Here is a 17,493-nt window from a genome sequence, read left to right as displayed (position 1 = left end):
CACTATGAACATGCTGTTTGGATTCCCGCTCTCCACTGAGAGGGTTGGCTTTAGTCAGACCGGTTTGACAACCGATTACAACGCTACCCAAATAATTGGATTAGCAGTGATAATCCAATCCTTGGCAATAATCTGACACTGTCCAGTAGCCTTGACTATAAAGTCTCAGCCAGGGCAAGGAGCTCTGCTTGACATGATTTGCAAGATTAGGCTCAATCAGTCATTAATCCCAATGTGAAATGTGCAGTGATCCTAATAATTCAATAAGTAGATGGGATCATCGGTGTACCATTTTTCACATTGTACAATGCACAGATCCAGAAATATGTCCGTATGTGTGAGCCACCTGAGATTCTAAATATTATTTTAATTAGTTTAACTATGTTTGGAGTACAAAAAGGTGGAAAAATCCCATACTCTTGGTTAGACTACTTCAATGTTTTCACCTTTGAGAATACAATGGTGACACTCAACAAAACCTCATAATTGTTGTAATGTGAACATTTTCTCATCTCTGTGCCACATAATCATCTATTGTACATTCTTTATAGTTAATACTTCATCGACAGCCTCTATATGAGGCCAATGTGACTGATCAATCTTGTAGAACATTTGTTATGATATCATGAGATTTTATTCTGGAAATGTTGTTTTGAGAAGCCTGAGTCTGCAAACTTTATTTGACTGAACTAAGCTCCTCCTGTCTCTCAGTGTTTCTGCATGGCAGAGGGTCCAAACTGGTCAAGTCCTGCTCAGCGCAGAGATGTGGCTGTTCAGGATGTGAGACGTAAAATACCTATTGTATTAGATTTATTAGAGCGGCACAGTGGTCGAGTCAGTCGCAGCCTTGCTTCACAGCAGTCCCAAGTTCCAGTCTGAACATGGTGGCGTTTCTTTGTGGAGTATGAATGTGTTTTCTCTGGTTTTCTCCTTTCACAGTCTACAAACATATATCCTTTTTGTTCAGTCTTCAGACAAAGTCTCAGTCATTCCACTATAACTTTGAAATGCATAAAATAGCAGAGAAGACAGATGGATTTCTTTAAATTGTACACTCAAAAAGTTGATCACTGCAAACAAGTAGGCCTACAATTGTGCAATTTTTACATGGCCGTGATGTTTTTTTTAATGTAAAAATGTGGATAATTTATAAATGGAAATAGAACAAAAACTAAATTCTGAGTGATAGGTTGCTAAATATCAACCCTTTGTCCTCAATATTGTAATAACATAAAACAACCTAAGGTAAATGAATTGCTGTGACAAATTTGTAACACCAAAACTGACCTTCACAATATCAGCAGTACTTGAAACAAATGAGCTACGCCTACATTTTATTTTAAAGTTAAAAAGAGAATCTCTTTGAAGGGACTGTTAACATCTATTGGTAACATTATGTTCAGTTAAATTACTGTTTGTACTCGATGCGATGGTTTGATTTTACAGTGTATCACACCTGCACACTTGGACACATTATTATGAACTGAATTAAAACTGGAGGCAGATAATCTCATGTAATAAAACACTTGTTTATCAATAATTTTGTTGAAAATATCACGAGTTTGTGAACTCTAGCTGGGGAGTCTTGTGCTACCCGTATCAGTGATCCGACAAGAGCGAAGTTCATCAACCCATTGCATCATACTGTTTGCCTTGATGTAAAAAACACAATTACAATTAACACAACGTTTAACTATTTTGACGTTAGGTCAATTTATCTTTGTTCAATAAAACAGGTGTGATGATTAAAATGACCAAAAGTGATTTATCTTACAGAAGTCACAATGAAAGTTACTTATCTAGTGTTGTGCTGTTATCCACTCATCTGCTATTAAAAATTAATCTCTAAAGCCTTGACCTTTCTATCGCATGTTGATGCTCAAAAGGACTCAATGTATACAATGAATCATTACAGATATTTCTACAGAGATAGTTACAGATTGACATTATATTCCAGCAATATAGAATGTTAAGCAAGTTACTCCCAAAAAAAATTACAACAGTTATTTCTTGCATTGCTGTTTAATATTATCAGTTGACAAATATCATATTAACATAAAACAAAACAAAAACTAAGTGGGGGAAAAAAAACCTCGCTAATATACTTTTTAGTCTCCAAGAATGAAGGACAACCTTTTCTGGCCCAAACCATTTAATAAAAGGCACAGGCAGACATACAACAGTACACGTAATTATTAATTATTACAGCTTTATATTATTCAAATATATGACATGTATTTCACACATGCCCATATCCCTTACACAAATATATATATTTTTTTGTCATCTGCGCCACAACAAAGAAACATTTTAAAGTTTAAATTTAAACAATATTATGGCACTATTTTATCTGTTTTGGTCACTTGAGATGAAACAGGTCTTTATATAGCCTCTGAACTAAAATGCATTTGAAACCTCTGGTCTATGGGACTTTTTCTGTGTGGCGTTTACATGTACACCTTGTGCATGAATATTGTGGTCTTATCCCACAGTCCAAACACCGTGTATTAGTTTATTTTCTGTTTTTAAAGTGACCATTTCCGCCTATTTAAATTCTAAATCTGTGTTATTCAACAGTAATAAAAGTCTTGTTCACTTATTTTGAAATGCAAAATAATGTACCTGAAAGGCCCAATGTGGCATATTTGTCACATCACAGATCTTTGACATATACTGGTATTATTTTTCTTTTTTTAAAGAAAAAAAGAAAAATCAAAAGTGTTCTATGGAGTCCACTTGGTATGTGGTATATTGCACATAATTTTCCTTTAAGAAGAAATGGGTCTGCGTTCTTATGGGGTGTGTTTGTGACTCTTTCTCTCTGTCTCTTTATTCCATGATGGAGGAACAGACTACAAAAAATATTGACCTGCCTTCAACCAAAATGCCTGCTGGGGACGTCCCCATCACCCAAAGATAAAGTGGAGCTATAGACGATGGATGGCTCCTCCATGCAGGAAACCACAGGTGAAATATAGGAAATCACACATTTGCTCATTTGCATTAAATGTCGAATAATTATAGAGAATGAGTCACAAACACCCCATAAGTTAATTGATTTATGTAAGTTTTATTTTTCAAATAAAAATTTCAGTCCACAAAACTCACATTCTTAGGACTTGTTTTTTTAAAATGTTCTCTTTAACAACAAATTCTACCACTAGATGGTAGTGCTGACGTATCAATAATTTAGCCTCACACCTCATAAGAATACAAGCTAATATAATAATTTACTGGACATCCAAGGTTATCTTTACTGATCTGATGTAGTTGATGTTTTATGATCTGATGATGTGTTGATGAACATTACTTAAACGCTACTTTTAAAATAGACAGATGGAAAAGGATCTTAGCATGCTGGAGCGTGTCAGCGAGCTGTGACTGTCTGACAGTGAGTCAGTGTTCACCAAACAAATATAATTTTCCACTGCGACAGATGAAATATTCTTGCGAAGACAAAAACACACACTGTAGTGTCTGATAGGAGGCATGAGGCTCAAACAGCACAAATCTTGCTTATGACACCATGCCAGTTGCTTAGAATCCAGTAATGCAATGCTTTCTGATTTCTGATTTTCATTTCTGTGGGTGATATAATCAAATTAATTAATTCTATGCAGAAATTGAAATTATGGAGCAACGAGATATGATGACACACTGAGAATTTGCATGTTTGTTTAAATCCATTTGGCTTTAATCTCAGGTCAAAGAGTTCATTGTCACAGTTGTTATAAAATACAGAAGAGATTATTGGCTTTTATCAAATGTATCTTTGTGCTTAGAGTTTTCCCAAACATAGAATCTTCTTAATTTATTTCAGGAAAGTGTCCAATACACATAAAAGGAATCTGATCTCTAAGTATCTTAAACAAGACCTTAGAGAAAGCAACATAAAAAAAACACCCTTAAACATGAGTTAACCTCGCTCCCCCAAGGACACAAGTAATATGTGTATAACATAAACTGAACATAAAATATCACAAATTACATTTAGAGTGTGCCAGTAGAGGGCACCAAACTATCACATGAAAGACAAAGCCTTTTAAACCTTTTTTTAAATAAGAAAATATTGATATGAGATAAAAAATTTAACATTTCCCAAAATACTGTAGCTTTCACTAGCTTATGAATTAATGTGATATGAACTATAAAGAGAAAACGCACTCGTTCTTAAACCTCATATGGTATGTGTGTGCAAAGTTTGCCTTTTAAAAAATACCAAACTTGTGGAGAATATGAATAAGCGTTCACTGAGATGGGAACAAGGGTGATTCAGTATAATTTCAATGATTAGTTTGCAACTAATTTACATCTACTTGATATTTTGGTTGTTTCGTAATTTTGTCTAGACAGTATGTGGTCTGTCTGCACCACAATTCAGTGCAATATGGATACACCCAACTCAATATGTAGTTATATAGTCATAAATAAGTAAATTCAAGCCAAGGAGCCCTTCATGATTGCTTCTTTTTTTTTTTTTTTTTTGCTTCAAAGAAAGGCTGCAGACTCCCTCTCACAGATCTCTGATTTGCCAAAACATTACAGCAAAGCCTGATTAACAAACTCACTCACTCACCCAGGTCATGCCACATAAGGAGAGAAGACAGAATGTGTCTTTTTGTGGTTTTCTTTGACATACGCACATCTGATTTCAACCATTAGAGGAGGCAAACCCTCAGGCCTTCAGTGTATTTTCGTCTATTCTCCCCAAGGTGGCCCCAGACTCACTGTAAGTGTGGCTTCAATATGTTTATTGTGACATGATGCATATGTAATGCAATGCAGCAACGATTCTCATCCATTGAGCCTCAAATACTAAAAGATCCACTTTAAAGAAGAGGATATAATTCTCCATGAGTGAGGATGGTGCTTGTTTGGTAGTTGATGCTGTTCTTGTTGTCCCCAAATATACTCATCCCTGTTTAAGAGTAAAACAAGATCAATGCGGATCTTATCGGCAAGAACAGGCACGGCGAGAAAAGGGGAAAAAAAGTTACCCCAGGAGTTGGTTCAGTGAGACATCTGCCATGGGTGGGGACCGTTTCCGAACCTCCCACTGCCCCCTGATGTTCCTCCAGCATTCAAAACGCGCGCCTTTCAGATCAATCGCGACTGAAAGGTATTAGTATTGGTAGAGGAGCTTTATTGGGTAACCCTGCAGTGAAACCCCCCCCTCCACACACACGCACACATACATAAGGTAGTTTTTCCCCCCCTTCTTCCCCCCCCCCCCCCCCCCTCACAGTGCGCGCGCAGGAGCAGCTGTCATCGGGTGCGCGCACACTGCCTGCATATAGCGAGTTAGTTTATGCAGCAGCGGCGGCGGCAGCAGCAGCTCCTGGCCATCTTGTATCATACAGGAAAGATGAGACTCTGAAAAAATAAAGTGGGGGGTGAAAGCGACGACTACGGGAAGACGTTTTTTTTTTTTTTAATTTCCTTCAAATGCGGCGGATGACACGCGATCAACCCAACGAAAAGGCGAATATAAGGGAAAGAATCACGTCCTCCGCCGCCGCCGCCGCGCGCGCCGAGAGAAAACACCTCGTAAGCGAGTGGTGTGGATTATTCCCAGGACTGAAACCATGAGCTGGGGGTCCGAGCTATGGGTGAGTCTCGGTGCACGGTCTTATCATGTTTGAGGATGTAACGGTTCGTCTGATACAATGTGGCAATGCACCATTTTTTTTTTTTTTTTTTTTTTTTTAAAGTGCGCCTCTTTGTGGTCGTCCAGCCTCTGCGAGCGGCTAATTTGTAACGCTAATCACTGAAGCTTTATTACTGCGGTGGGGAGGGGAAAGTCCTCCTCTTAACGTTATCCCACTCTCAATTTCTGTCATTAAATTTTTTTTTTTTTTTAAGTTTACGTTTGGTGAGTTGAAAGCACGCTTTTCTGCACACCCCCTCTTCCCTCCGATGCCAAGTTGCTGCTGCACACACTTCGGGTTGCAGTGGTGTTTGTGTCATGAAGGTGCAACAAGCAGGTTAAAAAGAATACTGTGCATGATCACTGCTGGGAGAGGAAATGGATGAGGTAATGCCCTCATTGGTGTCTGCAATACAAAAAGGTTTAACAAGACAGTGGTGAACATCCCTGTTCTGGTTTACTCACTAGTTATTACACACTTAGCAACACCAGTCCCGCAACTACAGATTATTTACATGGCGCATGTGTTAAGAATAGTGACGAACATTGGATTTCCTAAGCTGGATATGTTGCATTTGACAGCATAATATTCAGTTCTTTATGGTCAATGTGGAAGAGAATAGTCAATAGACAATACTGAAATATTGTTACATCATGATCTGAGGCAGCAATACACAAAGTAGAAACAATAACGTGAAAGGAAAGATAAACATGTATGGTATAAGTCTAACAACAACTATTAGATCAAAAACCAAGAAGAAAAGTGATTATTTACAGCAAAGATGACAGCATCAAATCAACTTTACCAGAAGGTTTCAGATATTATACACAGTTACGTACATGATGTATGAAACATACTAAGATCCAAGGATCTATGCACATACCACAAATATTCAGACACAAAAACGTCTTCAAAGGCAACAGTATAGAGTTATGCTCATTCAGTTTATGGGTATTTATGTGTCTAAGTCTCAAACTCAATAGCAAGGAAACGTTTCTGGCAGTTTATCTCATTGTGGCGGCAACAACTAGAGCAAAAAATAAACATAGAGAAAAAACAACCAAATATCCTAAAATTGTGTTAATCTAATCTTGTATTTGCATCACATTTAATAAAATACGTACACATTAGTTTTTGATTGAGAGTACATATATTTTATATGTGACTTATTATTTTTTTAATAGAATACCTTTTTGAAGGCAGAAGGAAATAATATTAATTGTAAATTACCACATTGCATCATATTTTGGACAATAAATTCAGGCTACTCTTTTTACATCACAGGAGTTTGACATCCGTGATCTAAACTGAAGACTTGAATTTTTCTGAACTGGCACCTTTTCCTAATTCCATCAAACCTATATGAAGAAGCTGCTACTTGCAAGAGTGTGTCTGAAATGTCCAATGCATACAAGTACAATGGTAATATGCCTAGTATTGATTTGTATATCATAAATATAACAGTGCTTCTGTCTGCACACTCAGTGGAATCCAGCCCATTAGTTTCTACAATTCAGTTCACTTGTGTTCTATTTATATAGCACCGCTTATATCATAAATGTCACGCGGCACCGTGGTGTCTTCGTGAAGTACCAGTTGAGATTGAGATAGAGAGGAAACAGAAAACAACAACCAAACAAGCTGATATCAGAGGGACAGCTAATCAACACACCACTTGATGGGTGTATGAAACAAAAAGCACGAACTTCCAGTTCCATTGAATCAGAGATCCTGCAGGAAGGAGGGAGAGCACAGAGAATGTTGACTTGCATTTGGACATGTAAGAAACTTGGCATTTGATTGAAGTGTGAAGAGACATGATGCTGCGAATCCAACCTCTGAAGCTTGGTCATAGAAACGTATGAACACGACATTATGTTGAGGAGTTATTTCATTTTGTAAGGTCATAGTTACACCTATTTATTGACATTTCTCATATTGATCTCTTCTCATTTTATGCATGGAATCCGAAAATGTTGTTAAAATCCACTAGATCTTTAAAATGATTAACTATTCAGTCTAGCTTACTGTCAATGTAGCTATGTGTTCAGTTGAAAAAGACCTTTTAACCTCACTGGTTGAACAGAAGGTCACTTTTAACTGGACAAACATCAGGCAGAAATGTATGACTTTAAAAAAAGAAAAAAAAGATTTCACTCACAGCTTTTGCAATCATTGTCCCCAAAAACACGATTGTTTAAATACATGGCTTCGGGTGCACTGAATCCGGCCAGTGCTTTGAATCCTAAATGTAAAATTTTGGTTCATTACTGTACAAAACCCTTTGTGAGCAGTAGTAGAAGTCAGGAGTTGAAGCACAGTGACCTTACTATTATAAATTCCTCTCCCATGATGTCACTTTTCATCCCATTGAAAATTGGCTTTCAAGGATTGTTGAACTCAGTTCAACCTGGTCGCTCTTATCAAGCCAGTCACGGCGTTCCTGGTATTTCCCCACATTCACACACGTGTGTATAACAGTGCATTTTGGGCCACGACAAAGCTGTAATGAAGATTACAGGCGCGTGTGGAACTATCTTGATAATTAGCGGTTACGGTAGGCTTGAATTCCTGGCGTCAGGGTTTTGTTCCAAGGGCTCACGCTGGGATTTTGTCGTGGAAATGATCCGCCGGCACACACCAGTCGTCCTGCAGTCTCTCTGTGCTGACAGACGTCCTGGCTTGTTGTTGCAGGATCTTCGGATGGCGCTGTTTTTCCGGCGTCTGTGTATTTGTGTGTCAGTTCAAACATGCAACAACTGTATGCCTGCGAGTCTCTACATGGACTCGGCTATTTGAACCTGCCAGAAGGGTCAACGTTATATTGACATAAACTCACATTGCACCTCTTTTTAGAGTAAATATGTGTCGCTGCAGCAGGTTTTCTTTTACACTGGGTTTTGAATTTGTTGACTTTTTTGTCTGATGAATACAGATTCTGCCATTGGTTTTTATTTTGTTTTTTTTTGTTTGCACTAATATAAACTTCAGTTCAAAGTTAATAATGTAGTCTATATATTTTTTTTGTCTCTACCAAAGCAAAGGGGTCTGGAGATAGTTAAATCATGGGTGTGTTTTCCTTTCTAAGAAAAAAAAAAAGGCAGGGGGCCCACTGTGCCAAATTCTCCAGTAATTTACCTGGTACAAAGTTCACAGAGGGAAAAAAAAACATACTTGTAGTACACATTCTTTGCATTTCTCAGGGTTGTCGGTGTATTTTTACTTTTCAGCCCCAGTGTTTGATGGAGGAACACAATTGGACAGGTAGTCATGCATATAGCCAGCGCAGCCCAAAGACACTTTCATGTGCACATCGAGGTCTGGAAAATGATTTCTGCCTGAACCTTTTTGTGGGGAATAATGTATTATTCCCAGATGCTTACCTACTTTTTTTCACTTGAGTGGTCTGAATGAAATCCAGACACTTGTTCCTTTAATCCCAGTCCCTGGAATTGGAAAGCGTACAGAGTTAGGTAATGTCCTTCTGCTGGCTGTTGCCACTGGAGATTCCTCACAACTGGCCGTGGCGTTGGTGAAAACCAACGTGTCAACCGCCACACATTTATATAGAAGTCAGGATGTTTGTGGGTTAAGCTGCTGAGTGCTAAGTTGTTTTAAGTAGGTTCCAACTAGTATTTTCTTTTTTAAGCTGATTTCCTGATGTTTTAAACACAGATAAAGAGCATATTGGCACACTTAAAGAGCTAATTTCATCTGGTAACCCATAAAATGCATTTTCTGTAATTCTTAACCGACATTGTTAACCTTGTATCGCATTCAAATTAATACAATGATTTGTCCTCACTTATACTCGGTATAAATGGTTCATCTGATAGAGTCAAGTGAGTATTTTGGATTTAAGATCACAATACTTGTAGTTACTGTGTCCATGCTGGGATTTCTGAATGATGAGCGGATGCAGCATGTTGTGTAAAAGATGGGACATCGTGTGCATGACAACGTTTTATCACCCTGTTGCTCCTCGCTGCAAACAGGAAAGTCAACGATGTTTCAGGAAGTGAAGTCAGAATTGTTCAGGGTTTCTCAATCCCTCACAAACACGACTGCGGTGTGGTCTCGAAGGCGTCTGATGTTTTGCGACATTCACAAATTCAGCACAACGGAAGCGAAGAATTTTTCCAGCTTTAAAGGAGCCGCACCACATTGTTGCTCGTCAAGCGGTTTACCTGATCCGCGATTGTGTCTTTTCTTTGCCACGAGAAAAGAGTTTTCATTGCTGAAGCTGAATACATAAACAAGAATGATGGTGGTGGGGCTGTATTGTATTGGCTCGTTGAGTCACAGGACAGTGAGTAACACAACATTCGGTTCACTCCAAAATGTGGAATACCTTTGGTGCAACATCATAGTACTGATTATAGTATTCACAAACATCTTAAAGACAGACTGTGGGAACGTTTGCTGCCATCACGCCGACCTTGTAACATCAACACGATACCAGTTGAACAAGTGTTGGGGGAAAAAAAAACAACATTGTGTCTTGCAGCATTGAATCCAGACAGCAGCACGACTTCACACTTGTCTCTGCACATTGAAATTCTCGGCGAGTTGGCACCAGCGCCTCTGCCAGATTCTTAGGAAGTGACAGTTGTTTCAGTGGATCTGATTCACTCGCGCTGCACGGCGAGGAACCAACCCTCAGACCCGCGCGTCTGCAGGCGTTTTGGTGCAAGTGCAACCGAGAAACAAGGAAGTGGATTGTGGTTAGACATGTGACTCTTTCACATGTGGAAGTACAGTTTGAAATGAAAAGAACTTAAATTATACATATGTTATATATGCTGATTACTCTGTCGCTCGCTATGGAGGCATTATATTGAATGATCAATCTACATGAAGTCAGATTAGTTTCACTCGCTGTTGAGAGGAGTCTGAACAGCGGAATACCACATTACTTCCTATGGGTTGCCTCAGATCTCAAGTTGGCTCTCTCAATAGTGCCCATACAACTAATAGACTATATAGGCTATTTTTTCAGAAAGTGGTCTTACCACATGGAGGTGATTCTCAGAAGAATTACTCACAGGACATAAAAAGTCACGTAGCTCAAAGTAAAAAAAAAAAAAAAGAAGCTCAAAGCTCATGGTTTGAGTTTCTGTTTAACAATGTGAATGCTGCACCTTTCCACTGTGACTTTCGTGAGCCTTTTCACTTCTCCTGTGGCGTTGGGAACCAGATGTAGGCTGCTTTTCATACATTTGCACGCAGGAGTCCGATGACGCTGGATGTACAAGCGCACAGACACAGAATTTATTTTGTGAGGCACCATGGACAAAACGGAGACTTTCGCGAAAGAGCAGCAGCTTAAGGTGAGTTAAACTGTACGTGGGAGTCCACATCTTGGTGTTCATGGGTGGTCTTCTGCTCAGCGACAGACGTTTTGGTCTCTTTTCCTTGTTGATATCCGTATTTGTGTTCAATTTGGGTGCTCCTTTCGATCACAGTACATTATGGGGAGGCTTTTTAAAAAAAAGACATAAACCTCATGGCATCGTTTGAGGACAGACATTATCGGGAGCTGAGGGTTACCTGGTGCTACGTGTGTCTCACCACCACCATTCCCCCCCTCACTCCCCTGGAGGTCCGGCTCCATCCCCGACCGCTCACTTGACATTCAAGGCACTTCCAGGACCGAAACCCGAGCCACTTTTTTTGTTTCCTTTTGGCCAGTGTGTCGGGAGTCAGCGGGGGGTCAGTGTCTGAACCCTCCGGCAGACTACAACAAACCTGGCCTGCTAAATCTTCTGCTCATCGCCGCCCACCTGCTGACTCAGCGACACCACCTCCAGTCCATTTTCTCCACTCCGCTTTCTTTGAACCCTGGCGACGGTGAAGCCGGTGATGAATGGATTCACATTTGATCCAAAGGCTGCGATCTTCACTCCGGGGAGGGCGGGGCAGAGTGAAGGGAAGCAGACTCACATTGGGGGTCATCGTAGCGCAGTGTGATTTAATTGTTCAGGTGAAAATATTCAATTGGAAATGTAGGTTTTCATAGTTTTTCCCCCTGTATTTTATCGTCTATAAAAAAAAAGGGGTTTTCTGAGTGCACGTACACTCTCCTCTCCTCCAGAACGCTCAGTGGGAGAGGTCTGAATCTGTTGTGTCATCTCGTCCCTGAAAAATATGACTCAATCCTTCCCACCACGCGTTGTTGCAGCCTCTAATCGGCAGCCACCGCCTCTTCTGTTATTTGTAAAGCCACTCTGTAATCACTGCTGGGACTGTGGAAATCCTGCAGCCACTGGGCCTCACTCACTTGAGCGCCTATATATTGTCGCCTAAGTCGTGTTACTGTCCACGTTCACCTAATTGCTGCTGCATTATTTGACATACTGGAAGTACAGTTTGTTCTTCAGGCAGTGAGTTTCAGTGTTGGGTGTTTTATGTGTTGTCAAGGTGACGGATTGAGAATGCAGGGCCACAGAACCTTTTATGTAAACTTGTGAAACTCTGTGTGTTTTCAAATCCTGCTTTATCTCCTGTAACTTATGAAGCACTAAGCTAAATCAACCACACATATAAATTTCAAAAAAATACAGTTCATGTAAGTTCATGCCTCACTGAAAAATACTTTTGAATATTGAAGAAATTGCAGATTTGATCCATTGTTCAAAGATAAAATGGCTGCCAACTTTCTCTAAAGCACGATGTTTTCTCTAAAACTTGATGACAGTAGTCGACATTAATGGAGCAACACTCAACCAAAAAGCGGTTTAAGTAGCAACACTAATGGAGCATATGAATCTATTTATTCTCAGTAGAGCATTAGTAATTGGAAAATAATGACTTTGCCAAAGTATCAAAATAATAAAATGTTATATATTAATCTATAATAGTGATAAAATGTATGTGGTGAAAGAAATTCTACTGTTAATTGCTAATAGATTAATAGCAAATAGCAAATGATGTAATCTAAATGGACATTCAATGTTTCTAATGTCAAACTGATGTGTTTGTCGTGTTGCATTTACACACTTGATGTGTACTTTATACAAACAAATGTTCCTATGTTACATATAGACCAGGGGCATAAAACACAAGGCCCCGGGGTCAAAACTGGCCCACAAGATATCGATGTTATCATCACGTCTACTTTTTTCCACAACAAAAAAAACCCGTTAAAGTCAAGGATATTATGGCACTATTTTACAGGTCCAGCCCATTCAAGATTAAATTGTAACGTATGTGGTCCCTGAACTAAATAAAATACACCAAGTGTATACACATTGATCACTTCCAATTTTGTCATTTTAGTTCAGTATTTCATTTAATATTCTCATCGGTTTGTCATTTGTTCACAGTATCTTGCTGCTTACTGTGAGCGGCTATGAAGCTGTGAATTCAACTTGCTTGAAAAATATGTGCGATAGATACTTTTTTTTAATGATTTTCTGCTCAAATGTTATGTTAGTTCCTGGTGAAGCTTTTAACATCGATAAACAAAGTGCTTGGACTGGATATGCAGATTTGTTTTGTCTCTGGGTATTATTCAGATGTAAATGGATTTGGCACTGCATATGTTCGCCGTTACCATCTAGTGTATGTGCTAAACTCCGGAAAGCGTAAATTGTCATCTCAGTTCTTTATCTCTTTTGTGGCCATGAAGTCAGGGAAGGTTTTTGATGTTTGCTTGTGAGTCAACAGTGACCTGTTATTTTGCTTGATTGAAATCCCCTCTTTTTTTTTTTTTTTTTTTTTAAACACTGCCAGATGTGGTCATGAGACACGGTTGGTAACCATGCAAACCTTGTTATCTGTTAGTTTATGGCTGCCCAATGTGAAATGATTCAAAGCTGTAATGAAACTGGATGCAGTTGGCAGTCATTTTTCTCCTGCTGCTTTAAAGTCTCCTTAACTGCTGTGGATATTTCCAGATTCCACTTCAGCCCACTTGTGCGTTTCTTTAAAATGTCTCACTTGCTCTTTTCTTCTTTCGCAGTCATGATGACTCACTGATTTAATAAACACAAACATTTTTTCCCTTTTAGAGATGAGGCTTCCCAGATCTGCCAAAGGCTGTATGGACTTCCATTTCATTGTTGGGGCCAGTTTGTAGGGTGGGTGGGGATTTATTGGTCTGCATGACACTGGACAGAAAAGGCAGAGATAATCGATTGTATTTTGAATGGTTACGGCAGTAAATGTCAGTTGTTTGTCATTTTTTGTCTGCCTAATATATTGCATATATTATCACCACTGGATTTCAATGATTGGAATCTGCATATGAACTATGCATTCAGCAATATATTAGGCCTTGATTTAGTTGACAACGGTTCCTATTTCATTTATTCACAGCTGGTGGCTGCAGGCCATAAGCCAAAAGCTCATAAATCAGGGGAAAATTATGAGAAACTTCTTTTTAAAACTGGCCCAAGTGGAGAAAGGGTACTGTTAAGTATATATCAACATCATATACTTAAGTCTTTCTTTATCATTGGTTATATCCAGTGGTGTAGTGGATACACTCTCCCATTTTGGTTTCTTTTATAACAGCCCAGAAACACATTTTATTTTAGAAACAGTGGCATGATGTAAGACAACACTATTTAGTGAAAATCTGTCCATAGGATTTGCTCATTGTCACATAATTTCACTATAATTTATCATTAAGCAATATTTGCCTTGTCTTTCCAAGCTTTCTTAATTTTCATCCATTCTTGTCAGCAAGGTCTGTCCTCAATAACCGAAATAGACTTCCTCACATTGATCATAATCTCACATTTCCTCCCGAACAGGTAGTTAGGCGTCTCCCCACATATTACATATTGAGTACAAAGAGAAAAAAAAAAGTACCTGCCACTGTTTTTGCCAAAATGAAACGCGCCAGCAGATCAGAGTCCCGCCAAGATGACTCATCTGCCTGTCGTGTCAGGAAGCGTCATCGAAAGTACCATCCTCGACTCATACCCCGAGACCAGGCGTGTTGGGTGGAGTGAGAGAGCTGCCACATAATTCAGAGGTCTTGGCTGGGAAACTGCCTCAACCAGAGATTTCAGTTCATGTTAAAAAATACATGGAAAGTACTTAGAAAATCCTCCGAGGCTCATGCATCAGTGGGAAAGAGAGAAAGTAAAGAGAATATCAGTTTAAATCCCTGTAGCCTATGGCAGTGTCTTTTTCCCCCCCATTCAGTGGAGTTTGTAGCAGCTGGGGAATGGAAAAGTGGGCGTTAGATGAGGAGGCGATCCAGCATATCTTTCATCTCTGGAGTTCCCATGTATTAGTCTTTATAATGTATATAAACTAATAATTGACGTACTACTGAATTCAAACTATCTCCAGACAGTTGAGTGTTATATCCAGCAAGCATGATGTGTTTTTTTTCTGTCAGCTTGAGCAGATAATACATCCCAATATCCTACTCCCTTATCTGTAGGTAGGGTCTGGGAAACTGGAGCCGATCGCAGCAGACATTATTCAAAAGGGAGGGTGAACCCAGGGCAGGCTGCCAGACACCGTTTCACATAACAAGCCCATCTTTTGGATGTTTGAGGGAGTCTGAGTCCATCCGTCCATCTTGTATCATCCATCTATGAAAAGTAAAGATGCACATTTACCAGTTCATCCCAGGACAAACAGAGAAACAAACAAACAAATGCCCAGTCACATTCACACCTACGAGCAATTTCAAGTGACTAGTTGACCTCAAACCTCCAAAAATACGATATGTTAAGCTCATAAATCATTGCTCATTTATCTGCATTTAACATGCTCACAAGACAGTTTTTGCATCAAATTTGTGTTTGCAGCATTTGTTTGCAGCGCAATGAGTTCTCACGTGCATCAACAACAAAACGTCTACCACTTTGTTTAATCGGAAGACAAAGGTGTGAAAGATTGCATAACTGGTTTGCGCTTAGGTAAATGGAGCCCTACTGAAGAACGGCTTTTTTTAAATTTATTTTCTGAATATAAACCACAGTGAGCAAAGAGCTGTTCAAACATCTGATGTCTTACGTGACACTGACAAATCTATTTATGAACTGAAGACAGTAATTGAGACACCCGGTTGGGTCAAAGTGTAAAGCGCATAAAACATGTTTAATCTAGTCTCTCATTTACTCCCATAATATTTGCCAGCGGGCATAATTATAAGCCAGTCCTGTTTGTTTGTATGTTTTTGTTTGGGGGGGGAGAGGGGGGTAAGCTCTGTGGAATCCATGATTAAACTTGAAGACTGACACCTATTGGCAAAGAAGTATAATAATCTTGAAGGTTATAATTTGAAGCAAATGCAAACAAAGCATGTTGTTACTGCGAGGTGCAGTAGCAAAACAAGACACGCTGACATACTGCAGCATGTCTGCCTCTGACAGGATTTTCACCTGCAAACTGATGTAAGCGTTTGGACCATTAGTGAACAGCAGGGGGTCACATGTGTCATTTACATGCCGAGGACAGTATTAAGTCCCAGCTTTGACCTTTTTGCATGTTTCATGACAGTGTTTACCTACGAACCAAAAAGACCATGACATACAGTAGGTCAAACAAACAAACAAACAAACAGGCATGATACTTTTCTCCTTTTTGTTAGATTTTAAGGCTGTTTTTAAACATGGAGTCGGGACAGAAGCAGAAATAGAGAAAACAGCTTTGCATAACATATTATATTGACTGATTTTATAAGTTTTAGAAACTTGAGTGCTGTCGTGGGATTACTGTGGTCATATTTCTAACAGGCTGAGAGTTTCTGGTATGGATGAAGATTTTGTACCTGCCAACACCATCAAGGAAATATTTGTTTGTGTCATTCAGACGCCTTTAATTCGTGCTGCATTCACAGTTGAATCACACATGATTTCCATGTGTTCTGTTATATTGCGCATTCTAACCAATGAACACTGTCAAGTTTGAACATGCTCCTCTGTATGATTCGTATCTTTTCGGATTAAATAATTTAAAACGAGTTTGGCTTGGGGTGGTATGATGGCATAATGATTATCACTCTTGGCTCAAAACAAAAAATTGGATCATGTCGGGGTTTGCATGGTCTCTTCATGCAAGAGTAGATTTCACTTTGGCTTCAAAACCACGCTTGATTAGTTAACATGTATTTCGGTGTGAAAGTGGCGAGCAATAAAGACACGTCTGAACAGGTAACAAAACGTTTTCACTCGAAAACCACTTCCCGAGGTGAACATGGACGCATCTGACCAAATAGGTTTTGTAGTGTGAACAGCATATGTCGTGAATGCAGCCCGGGGATGGTGGCATGGCAGGAAAATCTGTCATACACAAACAACAATCAGTACACGCCGTGTTTTTGTTTAAGAGAATGTGCTGGTCTGAGTTATACAGCCTTTCCAACTTTCCAAAGGAACTATTAAAAAAAAAAGAACATGAACATCCTTTCCTGGGGGTCTGCAGAGACACGGTGCCTAATCGCGGATGAATTAAAACTGCGTGCCGGGCAATTGAGTGAAAATGACGGACATACAATATAATACAATCCGATTTCAAGTGCTGAGCCCAAAACACACGATATAGACAAATGTAAACAATCTGCATCAGGGCTCGCCACATGTGATGGGATCACCCAAAACACATGTTGATGCCAGGTCTGTACTGCATCTGAATTGTCCATGCGTGTGAATGTGTGTGTATGAGTAATTGTCGGTAATGAATTAGTGGCCTGCTCAGGATGTACTCTGCCCTTTTCATAATGTTAGCTGGAAAAGGCAGCCCGGGATGGGAACTGAACCCTTCGCTAAATTAGCTGCTTATTAGCTTTTTTTTTCAGTATGTTTGAAAATTAAATCAAACAATGCAATGTGTGACTAAAATGGGGGACACTTACATATTCAGTCCTCACCAGGCCATT

The 17,493-nt window shown here is 39.4% G+C and overlaps 1 protein-coding gene across 3 annotated transcripts in view; it reads left to right on the top strand.

The window, feature by feature from the left end:
- The first annotated feature begins 5,352 nt into the window (after positions 1-5,352).
- Positions 5,353-17,493, top strand: part of fnbp1b (formin binding protein 1b) — a 64,237-nt gene continuing 52,096 nt past the window's right edge. For all 3 annotated transcript variants that reach the window (XM_080510508.1, XM_080510510.1, XM_080510509.1), the window contains exon 1: positions 5,353-5,609. In XM_080510508.1, the coding sequence (XP_080366634.1) occupies positions 5,586-5,609 (24 nt within the window). In that variant the 5' untranslated portion in view covers positions 5,353-5,585. The remainder of the gene's footprint in view (positions 5,610-17,493) is intronic.

This window comes from Blennius ocellaris (genome assembly GCF_963422515.1).
Source record: "Blennius ocellaris genome assembly, chromosome: 15".
In the NCBI taxonomy this organism is placed as follows: domain Eukaryota; kingdom Metazoa; phylum Chordata; class Actinopteri; order Blenniiformes; family Blenniidae; genus Blennius; species Blennius ocellaris.
This window is presented reverse-complemented; position numbering and strand designations above follow the sequence as displayed.